Source organism: Callorhinus ursinus, unplaced genomic scaffold, assembly GCF_003265705.2.
Source record: "Callorhinus ursinus isolate GAN/ISIS: 27379988/994484 unplaced genomic scaffold, GSC_fseal_2.0 scaffold25, whole genome shotgun sequence".
Classification (NCBI taxonomy): domain Eukaryota; kingdom Metazoa; phylum Chordata; class Mammalia; order Carnivora; family Otariidae; genus Callorhinus; species Callorhinus ursinus.
Window position 1 is genome coordinate 24,330,452 of NW_027397087.1, and position 15,057 is coordinate 24,345,508.

The 15,057-nt window shown below is 37.4% G+C and overlaps 1 protein-coding gene and 1 pseudogene across 4 annotated transcripts in view; both read left to right on the forward strand.

Moving 5' to 3' along the window:
• Positions 1-15,057, forward strand: part of LOC112832848 (ATP synthase peripheral stalk subunit d, mitochondrial pseudogene) — a 407,341-nt pseudogene that overhangs the window by 37,654 nt on the left and 354,630 nt on the right.
• Positions 1-15,057, forward strand: part of MINDY2 (MINDY lysine 48 deubiquitinase 2) — a 72,928-nt gene that overhangs the window by 18,453 nt on the left and 39,418 nt on the right. For all 4 annotated transcript variants that reach the window (XM_025884045.2, XM_073877084.1, XM_073877083.1 and 1 more), the window contains exons 3-4: positions 6,748-6,812; positions 11,281-11,439. In XM_025884045.2, coding sequence (XP_025739830.1) covers positions 6,748-6,812; positions 11,281-11,439 — 224 coding nt within the window. The remainder of the gene's footprint in view (positions 1-6,747; positions 6,813-11,280; positions 11,440-15,057) is intronic.

A 15,057-nucleotide genomic window follows, 5' to 3' on the forward strand; every position in this document is an offset into this window, starting at 1 on the left:
GCCGTGATCCCAGGGTCCTGGGATCAAGCCCCACATTGGGCTCCCTGCTCAGTGGGGAGCCTGCTTCTCCCTCTCCAACTCCCCGCTGCTGTCTCTCTCTGTCAAATAAACAAATATCTTTAAAAAAATTAAAAAATAAAAAAAGGAAAGTAATATGATCCTAATGGGAGGTGGGGGAGAAGTAAGCAAGAATGAGGTGAGAAAAGGGATTCTGAAGACCCTGTCTTGCCAAAAGTGAACTTCATTCAGGGCCAACCCTGCCAGAACAAATTGTTTAATTTTCTAAGCTATTTGGATTTTCTCCTCTCGAGATTACTTCAGTTCTCTGGAGGAACCAGAGATGCTTTTAAATTAATAAGCAAATGCTAGTGGAAAGGTTGTAAGACAAACCATTAATTGCTTTCTTAGCACCTAGCTTAGAGACCACAGGGAATGGGAATTTCGATTGGCAAAAGTTAGAGGAGGAGTAAATTTTAATTTGAAAATTTCTGTTACTAGAGTATTGGAGCAGGGCCAAACATGGACGTGGCCTGTTGGAGGGCTTTGGCGTTGTGAAAGGAACGTTGCAAGCTAGGATAGGGAGGTCACTGTTGAAGCATTTTAATTTTGCCCAAAGTTGACCTGTCTCTCTATTCCTAATGCTTACTTGGCATAAGCTAACTACTGCCAAACCCTCTCTTCCAGTTTTTGGCCTAGTGTAGCTGTCAGGTTTTTGTTTCTTGATTTCTGTTTGTCTGGAATGTCCCGTTAGTAGCAAAGTCTTATGGGTTCTTTTTCTGAAATTCTTTCCTCTTTCTGTGTGTATTTCACGATATGATTTATTACAAACTCTGTTGTTTCCTCTCCCCTTCAAATTAGCCTACATAACAGTGTTATCTTCCTAAAGCATCAATTTCATACTTCACTTGTCTACTGATAAAGGTAAAGATCCCTGATGATCTTTTACAAGCAGCCAAACTTATCAACATATTATTTATGATTTTCTATTATCTGATCCAATTTACTTGTCCAGCTCTATTTTCCACCACTCTACAACATATACCTTTTTTTTTAAATAAATGGCATCATCTCTGCCTTTCCTTTCTTTTTTTATGATTTATTTATTTATTTTAGAGAGAGAGAGGGCATACATAAGCGGGGGGAGGAGCAAAGGGAGAAGGAGAGAGAGAAAATCCTCAAGCAGACTCCCTGCTGAGTGCAGAGCCTGACAAAGGGCTGGATCCCAGGACCCCAGGATCATGACCAGAGCCAAAATCCAGAGTCAGTTGCTTAACCAACTGAGGCACCCAGGCACCCCTACAACATAAATCTTATGTATAAACCTTATGAGCTGTCCATATGGCATGATGTTTCTTTCTTTCTGTTTTTTTTTTTCAAAGATTCTATATTTAAGTAACCTCTACACCCAACATGGGGCTGGAACTCACAACCCCGAGATCAAGAGTTTGCATGCTCTACTGACTGAGCCAGCCAGGCACCCCACGGCATGATGTTTCTTTTATGTGCTTTTCTGTCACTGTTTCTCCCTCAAAGAATGCAGTTTCCCTCACTGCCTTGCCAAGTTCTGCCCTTTTTCTGAATCCAGTTTAGATATGACCCCTTCCAAAGGATATTTCTAGGTGCTATAGGCTTTATCAGTATCTCTTTTCAAAATCAATTGGTACTTCAGGCATTTATTACATGTTATGCTATATTATACTTTACATCATCTCATTCTGTTTCTTGTATGTTCTTTTCCCTACCAAATTATTAGTTTTTTAAGAGAAACATTTATTTGTTTTAGCCTATTATTAAATACTCATAGTAGACTCTCTAAACTCTCAATTTTTTGATTGTACTAGTATTGTTTTCATTTGTTTGTTTTTTGAGAGGGAGAGAGAGATGTGGGGGAGGGGCAGAGGGAGAGAGAGAATTTTAAGCAGGCTTCACTCCTAGTGCAGAGCCCAACGTGGGGCTTGATCTCATAACCCTAAGATCACAACCTGAGCCAAAATCAAGAGTCAGACGCTTAACTGACTGAGCCCCTGAAATAGTATTGTTAACCAAATTCAGATATACAGGTTAGATAAGCTAGATAAAACAACACTCTTAAGCGATGATTTATTTAGATAAATAAATCTTTCTTAGAAGCTCAAACTTAGTCTTTTAAAAATATCTGATAGTTTTATTACAAACTTTCCTAAAAATATAGATATCTATTGCTGCATAATACATCACCCCAAAATTCACCGGTTTAATAATGAACATTTATTATCTAATGGTGTCTGTACATCAGGAATCTAGGCATGGCTTAGCTAAGTGACTGGCTCAAGGTCTCTCATGAAGCCGCAGTCAGGGTGTCAGCTGGGGCTGCAGTCTCATCCCCAGACCCAACTCAGGAGGGTCTGCTTTAAGGTTATTTACATGGTTGTTGGCAGGATTGAGTTCCTCATAGGTTGTTGGACTGAGTTCCTCAGTTCCTCACTAACCATAGCCAGAGTCCTCCTTTAGTTCCATGCCATGCAGGCCTCTCCATAAGGCAGTTCAGAACATGCCACCTGGCTTTCCTCAGAGTGAGCAAGTGGGAGAGCATCATGACAATAAGCCACAATATTCTGTATTCTAATTTCAGAAGTGACATTTCATTATTTATGCCTTTTTTTTATTCCCTAGAAGTGAATTAATAAGTCCAACCCATACTCAAGGGAAGGGGATTATACAAAAATATGAATACCAGAAGACAGGAATTATTGAGGTCCATCTAAAAGTAGGCTCCACGCCAAGCATGGAGCCCCATGTGGGGCTCGAACTCACGACCCTGAGATCAAGACCCTAGCTGAGATCAAGAGTTGGATGCCCAACCAGCTGAGCCACCCAGGTGCCCCTGTTGAGGTCCATCTAAGAAGCTGCCTACCTTAGCCAGGTTATTCTCTTGTGCAGAAACCTTTTCTGTCTTTGGGAAAAGAGGAGTTGTGTATTTGAGTCTTTCACAATAATTATTCTACTCTTAGCATTTAAATTTTTTTTTTAAAGATTTTATTTACTTATTTGACATAGAGAGAGAGAGAACAAGTAGGCAGAGAGGCAGGCAGAGGGAGCAGGAGAAGCGATGCGGGACTTGATCCCAGGACCCTGGGATCATGACCTGAGCAGAAGGCAGCCGCTTAACCGGCTGAGCCACCCAGGCGACCCTTAGCATTTAAGTTTTATCTATGATAGCATATTCAGGGTCATTTAATATTGAATTCTAGAATGTTCTGCATCCTGACTCCACTAAGGTTTTAGTGAGGAGAGCAAGTACAGTCTTTTATCAGGATAAATACAGAACCTAAATATAAGACACAAGTATAGTAATTGTGTCCTCACTTATTTGAATAAATGGTATATAGAATTTACTTAAAGCATAGTTTTCAGTTAAACGCTATATGAAAGCCCTAACATACAAATATACAGTGTGCCATGTATGGAGAGGACTCAAAAATGGTAAGTAGACTTGCTTATACATTTTTATGATCAGTTAATTTAGTGCTTTGGGAGTTCTTGTGCCTATGTGGAATAAAATCATTACTAGTTAGATTTGATAACTTAAAGTTCTAATTAGGGGCGCCTGGATGGCTCAGTCGTTAAGCGTCTGCCTTCAGCTCAGGTCATGATCCCAGGGTCCTGGGATCAAGCCCTACATTGGGCTCCCTGCTCAGCGGGAGGCCTGCTTCTCTGTTTCCTGTTCCCCCTGCTTGTGTTCCTGCTCTCAACTATCTCTCTCTCTCTATGTCAAATAAATAAATAAAATCTTTAAAAAAAAAGTTCTAATTAAAAGAATACACAGGGGGCACCTGGGTGGCTCAGTCGGTTGAGTGTCCGACTTTGGCTCAGGTCACGATCCTGGTGTCTTGGGATTGAGCCCCACCTCGGGCTCCTGGCTCAGTGGGGAGTCTGCTGCTCCCTCTCTCTGCACTGCCCCGCTCATGCTCGCTCTCAGATAAATAAATAAAAATTTTTTTTAAAGATTTTATTTATTTATTTGACAGAGAGACACAGCGAGAGAGGGAACACAGCAAAGGGAGTGTGAGAGGGAGAAGCAGGCTTCCCATGGAGCAGGATATGACCTGAGGCGAAGGCGAAGGCAAATGCTTAACGACTGAGCCACCCAGGCGCCCCTAAATAAAATCTTAAAAAAAAAAAACACACAAAAAGCACAAGTAATAATATATTGATGTTCATAGGAATCTTTTGTTATCAGAGATTCTTGATGTCATCAGAAATCTCTTGTTGAAAAGTTTAAGAGAACACTTGATGCACTCTTTAGAGGTTTATTTTGAATTAGAAAAATAAAAGTTACATTAAAAACAATTTTTGGGTGCCTGGCTGACTCAGTCAGTGGAGCATGCAACTCTTGATCTCTGGGTTGTGAGTTCAAGCCCCATGTTGAGTGCAGAGATTATTTAAAAATAAAATCTTAAAAAAAAAAACCCATACAGTTTTATCGACTTAGTGATTTGGGAGGCTAGGCGAGAAGTTAGTTCCATATATCACTTTTTATATTGAAATAAATTCCAGATAAATTAAAAATTTAAACATTAAGAAGGTAAACAAAAAATTACGTGAAGAAAGCACATGTGCATGTTTGTATATGCTTAAGAGGTAAAGATCTTTCTAAACATGACATCCAATCAGAAACCATAATAGAAGAATTTGACGTTATTAAAATTAAATATTTCTGTATGGTAAAAAAAAATAGACAAAAAGCATCACCATAAAGTCAGAATACAATATACGGGAAAAAAATATTTGCCACACAGTATAACAGGAAGTGTTCTAATTCTTCCGATTGAAAAAAAGTTTTTACAGAAAGAGACCCATAAATATAGAGAACAAACTGGTAGTTGCCAGAGGGGAGGTGTGTGAGGAGATGGGCAAAATGGGTGAAGGGGAGTGGGAGGGTACAGGCTTCCAGTTATGGAATGAATAAGTCATGGAGATGAAAGTACAGCATAGGAAATACAGTCATTGATGTTGTAATAGTGCTGTATGATGACAGATGGTAGCTACACTTGTGAACATAGCATAACATATAGAGTTGTTGAGTCATGATATGGTATACCTGAAACTAATATAACATTGTGTATCAACTATACTTCCATTTTTAAAAAAGAGCATTTTAAAAATCTTAAGGGCACCTGGGTGGCTCAGTCAATTAAGCATCTGCCTTCAGCTCAGGTCATGATCCCAGGGTCCTGTGATCGATTGCCTGAGGTGGGGCTCCCTGCTCAGTAGGGAGTCTGCTTCGCCCTCTCCCTCTGCCTGTCCTCCCCGCTCGTGCTCTCTCTCTCTCAAATAAATAAATAAAAATCTTTAATAAAAAAAAATCTTAAAAAAAGAGAGGGGTGGGGTGCCTGGCTGGCTCAGTTAGTGGAGAGTGCAACTCTTGGTCTCTGCGTTGTGAGTTTGAGCCCCATGTTGGGTGTAGAGATTACTAAAAATAAAATCTTTTAAAAAGTCATTTTACTAAAAAAACTTTTATAGTTCAATAAGAAAAAATGATATAGACAGGCAATTAAAAGAAAAGTGTAGGGGTGCTGGGTGGCTCAGTTGGTTAAGTGTCCGACGCTTAGTTTCTGCTCAGGTATTGATTTCATGGGTTGTGAAATTGAGCCCACCCCTCTTGGGTTCCCTGCTCAGCAGGGAGTCTGCTTAAAGATTCTCTCCCTCTGCCCCTCCTCCTACTTCCTCGCTCTCTCTTTCAAATAAATAAATCTTTAAAAAAAGGAAAGTATATATAGTTAATATGTTATTAAAAAGGCAAAACATAGGGGCACCCAGGTGGCTCAGTCAGTTAAGCATCTGACTCTTGGTTTTGGCTCAGGTCATGATCTCATGGGTTGTGAGATCGAGTCCCACATTGGGCTCCACACTTAGTGTGGAGGCGGCCTGAGATTCTATCCCCCACCCTCCCTCTCTGCTCCTTCCCCTGCTTGCATGTGCTCTTCCTCTCTCTAAAATAATCAATAAAATCTTTTTAAAAATAAAATAAAAAAGTAAAAAGGCAAAACATAGATAAAAAAGTTACTGCATATATTAAAATGGTGTTACATACATTAAAAAGGTGCCACATATACTAAAAGTCATACATATATTAAAAAGATGATGGGGGAAGGGTGATAACAAAAATACATATATACCGATTTCTCAAGGGCAAAAAATATATTGTGTACTTCTTAGAATGGCAAACATTTAAAACACTGATAACAGCTGTTGGTTTTTTGGGTTTTTTATTATTTATTTGACAGAGAGAGCACAAGTAGGGGGAGTGTCAGGCAGAGGGAGAGGGAGAAGCAGGCTCCCTGCAGAGCAAGGAGCCCGCGGGGCTCAATCCCAGGACCCTGGGATCATGACCTGAGCGGAAGGCAGTTGCTTAACCAACTGAGCCACCCAGGTGACCCGATAACACCCATTCTTGAGAAAGTAATGAGGTAGCAGTTTATATTGTTGATAGCATTGAGACTTGGTACAGCCTTTTAGAGCTTTATTGTAGTGACATGGAAAAATGCTCAAATATATTGGAAAGTAGAAGTAAGTTCAAAAGCATTATAGTATGTACCTTGAAAAGAATATTTGAGGTTATAGCAATTAGTTAACACCGATTTTTCTCTGAGTAGAACTGGGGGTCAGTTTTGTGTCACTTATTTCTATAATTTATAATTAAAATCATTACCTTTGTAATGAAAAAGTAATATTTTAAAAAGGCAATTTCACAATTTCTTTTTACAGGAGATTACATGCTTGATGCAAAGCCTAAGGAAATTTCAGAAATTCAACGTTTAAACTATGAGCAGGTAATAGACACAATTTTTGTTATATTAAAATGTGTAATTTTTAACTTAATGGCTGAGTTTAAGCTGGTGTTTAATGGATGTATTCATTGGTCTCTGTCAGTGGCTCATAGGCATATTCATTTTCTTATTTTACAGCGCTTTACAAATGTAAAAACCATTCTTAGCTTCAGCAAGTTTTGGCCCACAGGGCATACTTTTACATCTCTGCTTTATATGAATATATATGCTATATGGAATGAAACACAGATCTACAGATCTATGTAGAATGATAACCTGGTATTTTTCTTGAAAAATTGACTTTCAAGTGAATTTGTCATTGATTCATTTTTCCTCATTTTATTTATATTTTATAATTATATTTGAGAGGAAGTTGAGTAAATGATGTCTGTTGTGTGTCATTAGGACAAAATCTTTTCTTTTGTAGTTTCAATGTGTCCACATTTCTTGCATGTTTTTTAGAGATTCTATTCTGTAAAATAGGAGAAGCTTAAAACTATTGGAGCTGGAAGGAAACAAGGGGAACCTCGTTTTCTTCAGTATTGTTCTTCTGTTTGACAGCAAAAAGCAAGAAGGAATCAGGTTCTTACAGTGAAAGGAAGTATCAGGGAAGAAATAGACATCATTGGAACCTTTATAGTTACTTTCAAAGCAACATTTTTAAATACTTTTAGCAGTAACAAATTGGCTTAGGAAGCAAAACTCATTTTAGTATTGCAGATTTTTTTGAATTTGAATGATCTTGATAATCTAGTCCTAATAGAATTGAAAAACCAAACGTATTGCACTGCTTCACTCTGTAAGGTAGGAAATGTGTAGCTAAAGCCAAATTGGTATGCTGTCATCTAAATTCTGTTGGCATTTGTAGCTTAAAGCAGTAATTTCCAAATATTTTTTGCGTTAGAAAGTCTTTTCAAATGAAATCTCATGCTAACCTCTAATACAGGAAAGTGGTAAGTATAAAGTGATAAGATTCAATTTATATTTTTTATCAAATTTATACCATCTCATTGAAATTAGTGAGGCTGTTTTGCTTAATACAAAAACTTGAAATTAGGAATTGTAGATGATAGTTGTAGTTTCATATCACCCTCAACATTTGTTTATTTTTGTTGCACAGTCTTGAGAAAATCTTGATTGATGAGTATTTGCCAATGAGACCAGCATTTTGTTTGTTTTTTCAAGTCCATCTTGCAGTCTCAGGAAATACTTCCATTAAAGTGATCTAGACTCTTGAAAAATGAGCCCAGGAGCTATTAGAAATTATACCTACCCTGAAGGAAATTGGGTGACTGACAACCAAGAATTTAACAAATGTAGAAGAAAAACCAGTAGCAGTAGAACTATAATCCTACAATAGCCCACTATTACTATTTTTTCAGATTCATCATTGCTATGGCTTAGGAAAAGTTTTATAGCACTGAAGGGAAAAAATGTAAGCTGATTATTTTCAAGGGTTCAACTTTTGGGAAGATTGAAAAAATATATTGTTTTGGGAGAATATAGTTATTAGGAAGAGGTGAAACTGATGAAAGCCAGATTATATAACAATGTTATCCTATTATAAATTCTTCATTGATAAATTTAAAAGATTTGAGTAATTTCTATTTTCAGTCTGTATAGTCTCTTCGAATGGAGTTTTATGTTATTTGGTAAAACAGAATTTTGTTCTTATGACCTAAGTTTGTCTTTTTCAGATTTCAGGGAGAGTCCCTAGTTTTAATATAAAAGGATTTATTTCGTGTTCACCCTCTCTACTATAAGCCGCCTGGTAGGCTATAGTCCCCTCCTATTTTTTTATATCTTCAATATGTAGCACAGTGTCTGATTAACAGTAGGGATTAAATAAAAATTGTATTAAATTTTATATATTGGGGGGCACCTGGGTGGCTCAGTCATTAAGTGTCTGCCTTCGGCTCAGGTCATGATCCCAGGGTCCTGGGATTGAGCCCAGCATCAGGTTCCCTGCTCGGCGGGAAGCCTGCTTCTCCCTCTCCCACTCCCCCTGCTTGTGTTCCTGCTCTCACTCTCTCTCTCTGTGTCAAATAAATAAATAAAATCTTTAAAAAAATTATATATTGGAGTTTTTTGTTTCATCAAATATATCCTCTATAAGTATGACCATATTTACTGTATTAAAAATGTTAAAAACATGTTTTAAAATAGTATTCATTACAGATTTATGTGACCATATTTACAGAGACAACAGAGGTGGACAGAATGACTCCTTAATTTGGGCAACAAGTCTTTGTATTTGTCTTTTTCTTTCTCTGACTTCATCTCCTACACTTTCTACCTAATTTTGTTCTAGCTATTCAGGACTCCTTGCTGTTCCATGGACATAGTATCAAATCATTTCTGCATCAGAGTTTTTGTACTAGTGTCTACTTTGTTCGGAGTGCTTTTTTCCCCAGAGCTTCACAGAGTCAATATTTTGCTTTGGTTGATATTTAAGTGCCATTTTTATAGAGCTCCCCCACCTTTTTAAAGCAGTTGACAGCAAAACTGAGTGGGAAGAACAGAGTTGCCATATACCTCCTGTCCCTCCCCGCCTCCCCATCCCACACATGCAAATGTTCCCCTACTATCAATATCCATTCATCGATATATAATTATCACCCAGAGTCCATCATTCACATTAAAGCTCACTCTTGTTAGACATTCTCTGGGTTTTGAAAATGTATAATGACAAATTTCCACCATTTTAGTTCCATACAGAGTAGTTTTATTGCCCTAAAAAATCCTCTGTGCTCTGCCTATAAGTCCCTCCCTCTTCCTAACCCCTGGCAGCCACTGATCTTTTCACTGCCTCCATCTTTCCCAGAATATCATTTGGACTCATACAATATGTAGCCATTTCAGGTTGGCTTATTTCGCTTAGCAATGTACATTTAAATTTCCTGTGTCTTTTCAAGCTTGATAGCTCATTTCTTTTTTTTATTTTTTTAAAGATTTTATTTATTTATTCGACAGAGAGAGACACAGTGAGAGAGGGGACACAAGCAGGGACAGAGGGAGCTGGAGAACAGGACTCCGGCTGAGCAAGGAGCCCGATGTGGGGCTCGATCCCAGGACCCTGGGACCATGACCTGAACCGAAGGCAGATGCTTAACGACTGAGCCACCCAGGCGCCCTCTTTTTCTTTTTAAATTGTGATTTAAAAACAATATAAAATTTAGGGGCGCCTGGGTGACTCAGTCGGTCAAGCATCTGCCTTCGGCTCAGGTCATGATCCCTGGGTCCTGGAATCAGTTGCCCGAGGCGGGCTCCCTGCTCACTGGGGAGTCTGCTTCTCCCTCTCTCTCTGCCCCTCCCCTGCTCATGCTCTCTTCTCTCTCTCAAATAAATAAATAGAATCTCAAAAAAACATATAAAATTTAATCCCTTAATATTTTTAAGTGTATAGTTCAGTAGTGTTAACTATATTCACGTTGATAACAGATCTCTAGAACATTGTCATCTTGTAAAACTGTGAAACTCTAAACCCATTGAACAACTCCCCAGCTTTCCCTTTGTCCATCCCCTGACAACCACCGTTCTGCTTTCTGTTTCCAGGAGTTTGACTACTCTAGATATTTCATGTAAGTGGAATCACATAGCATTTGTCCTTTTGTGATTTCTTATTTCACTCAGCATAATGTCCTCAAGTTTCATCCATATTGTAGCACGTAATAGAATTTCCTTTTATTTTTTTTTTAAGATTTTACTTATTTGACAGAGAGACACAGCGAGAGAGGGAACACAAGCAGGGGGAGTGGGAGAGGGAGAAGCAGGCTTCCCGCAGAGCAGGGAGCCTGATGCAGGGCTCGATCCCAGAACCCTGGGATCATGATCCGAGCCAAAGGCAGACACTCAATGACTGAGCCACCCAGGCGCCCCGATAGAATTTCCTTTTTTTTTTTTTAAGGCTGAATAATATTCCATTGTACGTATATACCACAATGTCTCTATCCATTTTTCTGTCAGTGGACATTTGGGCTGTTTCCACCTCTTGACTATTATGAATAATGCTACAATGAACATGGGGATGCGAGTATCTCTTCAAGATGTTATTTTCAATTCTTTTGGATATATGCCCCAAAGTGGGAGAGGTAATACTCTTTGACTAGAAACTTTGTCTTTGGTCTTTCTGGTCTAAAATAGGTCCCTCATCCCTGTCAGTCTGTATGTCATTATCCTGTTCAATTTTCCTTAAATACTTGACATTATATTGTATATATATTTGTCTCTCAAAATAGAATATTAGTTACAGGAGATCAGGAACTTTGTTTTATTCACTGTTATCTCTTTAGAACTCAAATTAGTGCCTGGTACATAGTAGGCACTTATTAAAAATTGGTTGAAGGGACAAATAAATTGGATAAAATGGAAAAGTAGAAGTAAATGTGCCTGCATTCAAGTATCTTTGCTGTTGTTATTGTCATTGTCGTTTGATTTTTCTCATCTTTACCTTTCTCCTTTCTATTTTCAGAACATGAGTGATGCTATGGCAATCTTGCACAAACTGCAGACAGGCTTGGATGTAAACGTAAAATTCACTGGTGTTCGAGTATTTGAATATACACCAGAATGCATTGTATTTGATCTTCTTGATATTCCTTTGTACCATGGGTGGTTAGTGGATCCACAGGTAAGTAGAAAATTTAAAATCATAAAAACACAAATATAGTAAAATTTATTCATTTGGAAATTTAATCTAGATTTATATTTTCTGATTGTTTTATATATATATATATATATATATTTTTTTTTTTTTTTTTTTGAGAGAGTGAGCATGAGTGGCAGAGGGAGAGAGACAGCCTCTTAAGCATGCTCCACACGCAGCATGGAGCCCAACACGGGGCTCAATCTCATGACCCTGAGATCATACCTGAGCTGAAATCAAGAGTCAGACACTTAACCGACTGAACCATGCAGATGCCCCTCTGATTGTTACATTTTTGTAGTTTTATCTGAAATTAGCCAAATTGTGAGGTTAAGGGCACTGTTCTCCAGCCTGCTCAGTTTGTCCAAGACTATAACTTCAGGGAGTTAGGAGTTACCTACAAAGTTGAGTCCCCATTCTCACCAACACTTGTTATTATCTGTTATTTGGATTATAGTCATACTAATAGGTATAAAATTGCATCTCATTGTGGATTTGTTTGTATTTCTTTTGACTAATAATGTTGAATATCTTTTCATGTGCTTATTGGCCTTTTCTATATCTTCTTAGGAGAAATGTCTGCAGATCCGTTCCCCATTTTTAATTGGGCTATTTGTCTTTTTGTTATAGAGTTGCAAGAGTTCTTTATATATTCTAGGTATAAGTCTCTTACTAGGTATATGATTTGTAAATATTTTCTACCATTCTGTGGATAGTCTTTTCACTTTATTGATGGTGTTCTTGAGGCCAGAAAGTTTTTAATTTTGATGATGTCCAATTTATCTCTTTTTTTTCTTTTGTTGCTTATGCTTTTGGTGTCCTAAGAAGGCTTTGCCTAACCCAAAGTCACAAAGATTTACTCCTGTATCTTCTTCTAAGAGTTTTATAAAGTTTTAATGCTTATATTCAGGAGTGTGATTGATCAATTTTGAGTTAATCTTTGTATATAGTTTGACAAGGGATCCAGTTTTATTCTTTTGCATGTGGATATCCAGTTGTCCTAGTAGTATTTGTTGTACTCTTTGTAAAAGATTATTCTTTCCCCCATTGAGTTGTCTTGGCACTCAGAGTGATCTTTGTAAAATAACCCTCCCCTTGATGCCTGTGCCCCTCTCCTTTCCTTAAAAACCTCCACTGTAACTCCAATAAGATACAAAATCCTTTTTAGAGTTTTTATGATATGCTGCATGACCTAGACTCTGCCTGTCTGTCCAACTTCACCTCATATAATTATCCCTTTTTTTTTTTTTTTTTTTTTTTACTACTCTCTAGTAATGCTGACTGCTCTTCTGTTCTTCAGACATGTCAAGTTCATTCCTATTTCAGGTTTTTCTACTGGCTGATTGCCTACTGTGGAACATTGTTTTACTATCCTACACATTGTTCTCCCAGATCTTCATGTTTCTGATATCTCACTATTCAGATCTCAGGTCAAATATCACCTTGTTAGACAGACCCTTTCTGACAACTTGTTGAAATTAGTCACCCTCCTTTCCTCAGTCATTTCCTCTCCCACAATCCTATTTGATTTTCTTTACCACTTACCGTTATCTGGAATTATTATTTATTTACTTGATTGACTCTCATCTCCCACTAGAATGTTTTATGAGGGCTGGGCTCTTATATCTCATTGTTTAGAACAGTGGTTGGCACATAGTAGGTTCTTAGTAAATATTGATTGATGGCATGAAGCATTAACTACAAGGACGGAGAGATCGCAATAGCAGTAGTTTCTCCATCCTTGTCTGTTGGTAAAAGCAACTGGTAGTCTGGGCAAGGAAAGCATGGCTTACTGTAAACAGGGCATCTGTATCTTTATTGGCATTCTGTCTCTGAGAATATCACTGAAAAGTATAACCATGTCCAGCATTTTACATATCCAAGGTGAGCCATGTTGGATCCTGGCAGATGACAATGCCAGATTGCCTAGATTCTTGAGGAGAATGAGCTGACAGCCTGAGGAACTTAAGCCTGAGTTCTTAAAATTTTACTCAGATCATCTCTCTGACTGTGTAGAGCTATATATTGTCTGCTAAACAGTTGAATTCATATGCTTAAAGAAAAACATATACTCAAGTGTAGTTCATCAGACTTTTCTGGTATACACAGTGGTTTTCAAACTCTTGGAAAGGGTGAGGGCTGTGCTTTTTATCTATTTTACTTACTTAATTTGTGACAGAATGATTCTGCTGCTGAGAAAGGAAAAAGAGCACGGCAAAAGTTAGTAATCGATAGGTGTATATGAACTACCTCTCAGAACTGGTTAGTTCTTTGTATTCTGATGATGTATTCTGCAAATGATTATCTTGCAAATAAATTTCAGCTGTTCTCTTGATGGTGAGCACCAGAATTCAGCCACTGAGAGGATATTTTTTCATTATTAATTGATAATAACTCTTTAAAAGCAACATTGGAAGCCAGATAACAAGTGGAAATGATATATTGAGTGTGCTGAAAGAAGACAAATGCTAACCTATAGTCCTGTTCCCAGAAAAATTATCTTTCAAGAATGGAACAAAATCATTTTGTAGATTAATTAAATTAAGATAGCTTCCTTGGGGTGCCTGGCTGGCTTGGTCAATAGAGCATGTGACTTTTGATCTCACGGTTCTAAGTTCAAGCCCCACATTGGGCGTAGAGATTACTTAAACATTTTTTTAAATCTCAAAAAAAAAAAGCTTCCTGGCAATAGACCAACATTAATGGAAATTCTAAACAAGGATTTTAGAAATAAGGAAAATGATCTCAGATGGAGGGAAAAGTGAAGAGAAAATAACATAAATATGTGGATAAATAGAAATGTGGACTGTATCAAATAATAACGCTATCTTTTGGGATTTTAAAAACATTAGCAAATACAAAAATAACATAAGTTGGGAGGAAGGTAAAGTATTCTAAGGGCCTAGATTTAATTGTTCAAGAAGAGAATATTAACTTCTGACTTTGTGTAGGGGTAGATGTTATAGTTTCTGTAACTTCTTTGTCCAATGTGGTAGCCAAATGTAGCTATTTAAATTTAATTAAAAATTAGTTTCTGAGTTGCACTAGGTATATTTCAATTGCTCAGTAGCCACATGTGGCCAGTGCATATCTTATTGAACAACACAGATTTGGAATATTTCCATTATTACAGAATGTGCTATTGGATAATGCTCTTTTAGAGTAACTATGAAAAGAATAGAAAACATAGTGGGTAACTTCTAGATTAGTAGAAAAGAGAAAAATTAATCTAAAGAGAAGGAAGAAAGAAGAGGTAAAGGAATGTTGAACTGATGGGACAAAGAGAGTAGATTTAATAAGTTCAAGTATATAAATAATTATAGTAAGTGTAAATAGAACTAAATGCTCTAGTTAAAAGTGATTCTGAGGTTGGGTTAAAATAATATATATTTATTGTTCACAAGAGATATAAAAAACAAAGGTTGCAAGTAAAGAGGGGGAAAAAAAGATGCCATACAATTGCTTAATGTTTAATTTGCCGAGGAGATATAATTGTTTTAGATTTGTATGTGCCCAGAGACACCTAGAAAGTAAATACCTGATTGATTGCTCATTCTTTGGACCCATGGGAACTGCCACAAAGAATAAAGGTCAGTTTTTTTT